At 45.5% G+C, this 5,602-nt stretch overlaps 1 protein-coding gene across 2 annotated transcripts; it reads right to left on the reverse strand.

The window, feature by feature from the left end:
* Positions 1–262: 262 nt before the first annotated feature.
* eva1ba (eva-1 homolog Ba (C. elegans)) lies at positions 263–4,702 on the reverse strand. Of its 2 annotated transcripts, XM_080540827.1 has the most exons (3): positions 4,586–4,702; positions 2,610–2,709; positions 263–2,169 (listed from the first exon to the last, which is right to left on the reverse strand). In XM_080540827.1, the coding sequence occupies exons 2-3, from the start codon at positions 2,674–2,676 to the stop codon at positions 1,736–1,738; spliced, it is 501 nt and encodes a 166-aa protein (XP_080396953.1). In that variant the 5' UTR covers positions 2,677–2,709; positions 4,586–4,702; the 3' UTR covers positions 263–1,735. The 2 variants fall into 2 exon arrangements, with proteins under 2 accessions (XP_080396953.1, XP_080396954.1); XM_080540828.1 differs by lacking the exon at positions 4,586–4,702 and having other exon boundaries at positions 2,610–2,819.
* Between the last annotated feature and the right edge of the window lie 900 nt (positions 4,703–5,602).

Consider the following 5,602-nt stretch of genomic DNA (forward strand, 5'->3'; position numbering starts at 1 on the left):
CACCGAAGTGAGTGGGTGTGAATGGAGAATCGAATGTTGTCGTGCGACAATATCGCATCGCACGCCGTGTGCATTGTCTCATTCAAAACAATGGAATCGAATTTGCGGTGCAACAAAATCGCACGCTGTGTGCATTGGGCTTATAGTTCCAATCTTCATGATATTTAAACATTTGCAGTGACTCCTCTGTTGTAACGGCCTTGACCCTAGAAAAGGACTCTCTGAGCTTAGAATGAAAACATTTAGACCCAGCGCAAATGTTCTAACAATTTTTATTATGAAAATAATCTCTTTAACATTTCAAGGCACACAGTGTATGGGAGCAATTGTCTGTGAAAAACAATTAACAATTGAGTGACCTTTCAATCCTTTATAATTATATTGCTCGACCAAGGTTTTTCAGTTGTCTTATTAAATGTCAGTAAAAAAAGAAACATTTGCTCCAGACAAGCTTTATATTCTCGTTTAAAAATCCATGACTTAAAGACATTTTGAGCTTTGTTTGTTTGTCTAAAGCATACTGTCGGTTTGAGAAACCACTAGAAACAGAAACAGCCCACAGTCCAATTAGTGTAATACTTTAATTTCCGTTAGTGTAATTGTTTCTAAAAACAGAATTATTGTATGTTTCTTCTAGACAGTCCAATTCTAAATGACTTGACATCAAGTGAAAAATGATCCAGTAAATCTTGTTTACTTAGGCGAGTCTATTTCCTCCCGGAGGATTCCCAGACGTCTCCAAGGCATCGGGGACCTTTTCCTTACAAAATGGCACACAGCTCAAAGACTTGTCCTGTTGTAAACTCACTGACGAAGGAAAAATGCCTTCTTTGCTAACAAAGGGGAGTGACTTCCCACTGCAAATTAATCGGTCCTATCTCTGACTATTCCTCAATAGCTGTAGCCTTGCTCTAAACAATCTACTAACTATCTTTGTGCTTCATAGGCGATACTTTCTGTCACTGGCGGACTCAGAGGGGGGGGGGCAGGGGGGGGCGACCGCCCCTCCTGGTGCCCCAACGGTTGAAAAACGTCTCTCTTAAGTGCCCTTTTGAGTGGCGAAAATGAGAGGACGTGCCCTATTGGTGCCCCTACAATGGTCTAAACTTGACCCTGTGCCCCCACAGTTGAAAAACGTCGCACTACAGTGCCCTTTTGAGTGGCAAAATGAGAGGACGTGCCCTATTGGCTGCCCTTCCAATGGTCTAAACTTGACCATGTGCACTGATGGGGTCCCATGTTGTACAGTAGGCGCCCTTTTTTTCTTTTCGCCCCCCCCTGCCCTTCAAACAGCCTGAGTCCGCCACTGCTTTCTGTAGACCTCAATCATCAGCCTCATATGGTCTTATACTGTGATCATACTGTGATCTTTAGACCACGTGACAGGCAGCACAATCGGTCCTAACTGTGTGGTCGTTCCATTGTGGTAGTGGTAGGCAACACATGTCCATTGGGATACATAGAGAAGTGCATTCACACTGTCCATCCCTGTCACCTAGGATCACAGTCATGCCTCACACATCAAATGTACTTTAGGATGTCACTGCTGACCTGTCTAGATGCCAAAGCATGACACCCCCTCTGTCCAATGGGGGATACTCAGGGGTACTGGACCAAGCCAAAGCTAGCTATGATTGAGTCTTTGGCAATGGTCCACAATGTCCCCACTGAGACTGAGGCACCGTAGTCGTATACAATATGTCGATACTGTACAGCGGTCCTGTGGTAGTGGGTGTTAGTAGTAATGCACCCGTCCGATTGTGCCAGTTCCTGAACCCAGAATGTCAGGCTGTCCATTCCTCCAGATTTCCCGTATGATTCGCTCCCTCTCCTCCAATCGCTGCGCCCGCTCGAGCTCCTCCGCCGAGGTGAACACGTTCACGCTCAATGTTCCGTCCGATTGGCTGTGGCGGTTGCCGATGGGGATCTCTGTGGTAGGCAGGGTGGCAGGGGCCTCTACGTCATCCCTGTCGTCCTCCTCCTCGTCTTCACTCTCTTCCTCGTCCTCGTCCTCGCTGAAGTCTTTTAACCGTTTCTTCTCGGGAGTGGAGGTGTTAGTGATGTTGGCGCGGGGTTTACAGGAGATCCGAATGACCAGGAGGCAGAGGGTCAGGACCAGGCCGAAACACACCCCGATCACGAAGTACAGGCCGAAGCTCTCCGGGTTTTCTACAGGAGGAAGGAAAAGAAATTGTGAGTTCAGGTTAAAAAACAACAACAACACCCCTCTCGCTATGAATGGTCTTTATTGTCATTAATATAGTACAGGTACCATACAACGAAATTTGTGACATGACATTTACATTGACATTTTTGGCATTTAGCAGGCGCCTTATTCCAAAGCGACTTTACAATCAATACATTCGACTAAGCAAGTGAATCATCAATCCACCAGTCGTATCAGGCTCATGCCATGTCAGGCTATGACTCATTGTTTGTACTGTATGTTGAGTTTTTCCAATGCTCACTGTCAGTTCTGTCATTGCTCAAGGAAATGAAAAATAAATCATGTTTAAGCATTGACCAGTTTAATTTAATATACTACAAATGTGAAAGCTGAACCCACTAAAGATGTGCAGTTATACCCAGTTCCTATAATATTCACTGACCTTTGATGTGCGCATAGGCAGCAATGCTATTGCTCAACAGGTCCATCTCTTTCCTCTTCACGTCCATGCTGGCGGTGTGTTGACGAGCTCTCTCTCACACCTAGCAACAAAAACAGCAACAAAATGCGTCAGAGCTAATTCAGACGTATTGTACCTCAACTTGAAGTCCCACTGTGAAGATGCATGAATGTCATGCGTTAGGCTGTGGGGCTTAGAAAACACCCTCACCCTTCGTATGCACCGAGCCAAAACAGTTGGCCACAAAAGACACATGCTACCCTTGTGCACCCTACAGAAACACTTCTGGTGCCACAGATCCCCCCCCTCCCCTTTACAATGCAGTTAAAGTGTTTTACGATGGCCTCCAGTGCCACACTCGATGTTTTCCAGTGAAACGCACTGACCACAGCACTTCTCCATATGTCCTTGGGTGGGTGGGTGGGTTTGGACGAGGCCTCTCCAACTGGCAAACAAAAGCTTCACTGTGTCCTCCTCAAATACCAGTACAAACCGGGATCACGACGCTCACGCATTTGGCTCATGGCTTCCTCTCTTCTCTGAGCCTTGACAGGCCTCTTTAGAGAGGTCACCAGAGGTCACCTCTCCCCAGTAGCCAATGAAAAAGTATTCCATGAGGCTCTCAGATCAATGGGTTAAGTTAAGCCTGGGAGAAAGGCCTTCTGGGTTGTTTACCTGTATGTTTTATTTAGACTCCCTGATGAATATCCTTGACGCAGAGTCACTCGGGAACCAGTGTTGTTGGCTCATCCCCCAGTGGCGCTAGTCTGAGTCTCTTCCTCGGTTGTTTCCTGTCAGGTTCTGTTTGGCTTCCTGGTTCGTCCTGGTTCGTCTTCCTGGCCCTCCTTCCTTGGCCCGGTCATGACTCCCTCTCCCTCAGACTCCTTAGGAAGTCTCACGTTTCCCCCACAGAGAAACCTGCGGCGCCACACCTCGCATGTGACACACGTACCGCCCGGCCGGCTCTTTTCCTAGGAGGTCTGTTTTTTATTTTCAGCCAATAACGTGTAGACAACTACAACCCCCTATGCTACCTACCCCCCCATGCTACCTTCTGGTTCCTCTGAGAGATACAACCTGTTTCCAATCTGAGTGAGTGGTGGTTGGTGGATTTGCCTGCATGGAACACTCTCCTACCCTCGGGTCATAGTGGTCCTGCTGGGTCTTTCCGTATTTCCTGTGCAGCCCCCCCCCCTCTTCCTCCCCTCAACCCCTCGTCACACAGCGTTTCCTGCTGACTCTGCCCTTTTCTCGTCCGCTTTGCTATTGTTCTCAGGCCCTCTACCCCCCCCCTCCCCCCTCCGCTCCTCCCCCCCACCCTGATGACATCATCACATGATACATGGCTCACGGCACACATGAGAGCGTTGATACTGTAAGCATACAAGGACCAACCCAACAAGGTGGAGTCTCTGCCTTGAACCCTCCAATCCGTCAGCGTTTTGCACCCATCCCTCTCATGCTTCACATGTGCTTTGTGTTACAGTATTCAGGCTCTCTTGGGAACAAACATTTTGTTCGAATATGAAAAGATGGCTGGCTCGCTTCAGCACAGAGAGATTTTAACCTGTGAATCGCTCACACACTTAAGTTATACCACATGGCTCGATAGCCTTCATAAACTTCAAGGACCTTTAACAACAAATGTACCAAACCACATGTTTATGTTTTAAGCCGCCTAAGAAATTGGGCCTTCCTGATAACCTCAGAGTGATTTGTCTGCTATGTGAATATCCTAATGACGTGCTTTATGATGCTAATCTGTTGATGCAGCAATTTAAAAAGGACTGCAACATGCAAGGAAAAATAAACACACATGTAAACCATATGTAGTCATTCCATGTATGCAAGAGTCTTAAACGCAAAGTCTCAATCTGTCTCTGACTCTAGAGAAGGAGAAGTAGTAGGCCTAGAGAATAAAACAAAGATAGACAGGTATTGTAATTGTAAAATCTTACCATAAAATGAAGCTCTGGTGATGACGACCCTTCAATCCCAGCTCATGGTGCAACGGCCGGGGAAGTGGAGATGGGTGCTGAATGATTGAACCTCTCTCTCTATCTCTTTCTTTCTCTCTCTTTGGATCTATACCCGTGCCCTTCGCTCCTCAGGCGAAACAGTTCATTGGCCGCCCTGGAGAAAGGAGCAAACAGCACACAGACACACACACACATACAGACGTCAGACCACATCAGATCCAGACTCACTGAAGCGTTCCCAATGCAAACAATGACAGGCCTTCTGCTGCTGCTAGCCGAGGGCTACAGAGTACAGCAGGAGAGACACGACTCAGGCTTTTAGCTTTCAGCACAAAAAAGATTTGGCTTTACTGTAATCGGAAGCATAAAAGTTTTTCGAATACGTAGCATTATACAATATTAATGCAGTTTCTATCTAAATATATCCAAACTATGCATGCATACAGTACAACCATGGGTAATTAAAAAGGAGGGTTAGGAAGAGAATAATGGGTTTTCTTAATACATAATATATATCTTCATATTTTGTTCATGTTTGTAAGTGCTCTACGACACCATGAAGAATAAGGGAGAAGACGTACAACACTTCAACGTTTGAACATCAAACATGATAGCAGATACATTCTCTCCTAGATACCTCGTGACGTTAGAATTATAAGGTTCTATCTCCATTTTGGTAAAAATTGAGTTCTTTATATAATCTGATCCATTAGGTGTTTCTTAATGCCTGTGTGGTGTTATTTTTAAAATGTTGACAGTTTTGAGTTAGTAATTCATAAAATACAAAGGTTCCATCTCACAAAACATAATGGAATGTAAAAAAATTTGACGCTCGATATCTCTGAACTGCCCTAAACGGAGATAGAACCTTATCATTCTAAACGGAGATAGAACCTTATCATTCTAAACGGAGATAGAACCTTATCATTCTAAACGGAGATAGAACCTTATCATTCTAAACGGAGATAGAACCTTATCATTCTAAACGGAGATAGA

This window comes from Nansenia antarctica, assembly GCF_963989245.1.
Source record: "Nansenia antarctica genome assembly, chromosome: 10".
NCBI lineage: Eukaryota > Metazoa > Chordata > Actinopteri > Argentiniformes > Microstomatidae > Nansenia > Nansenia antarctica.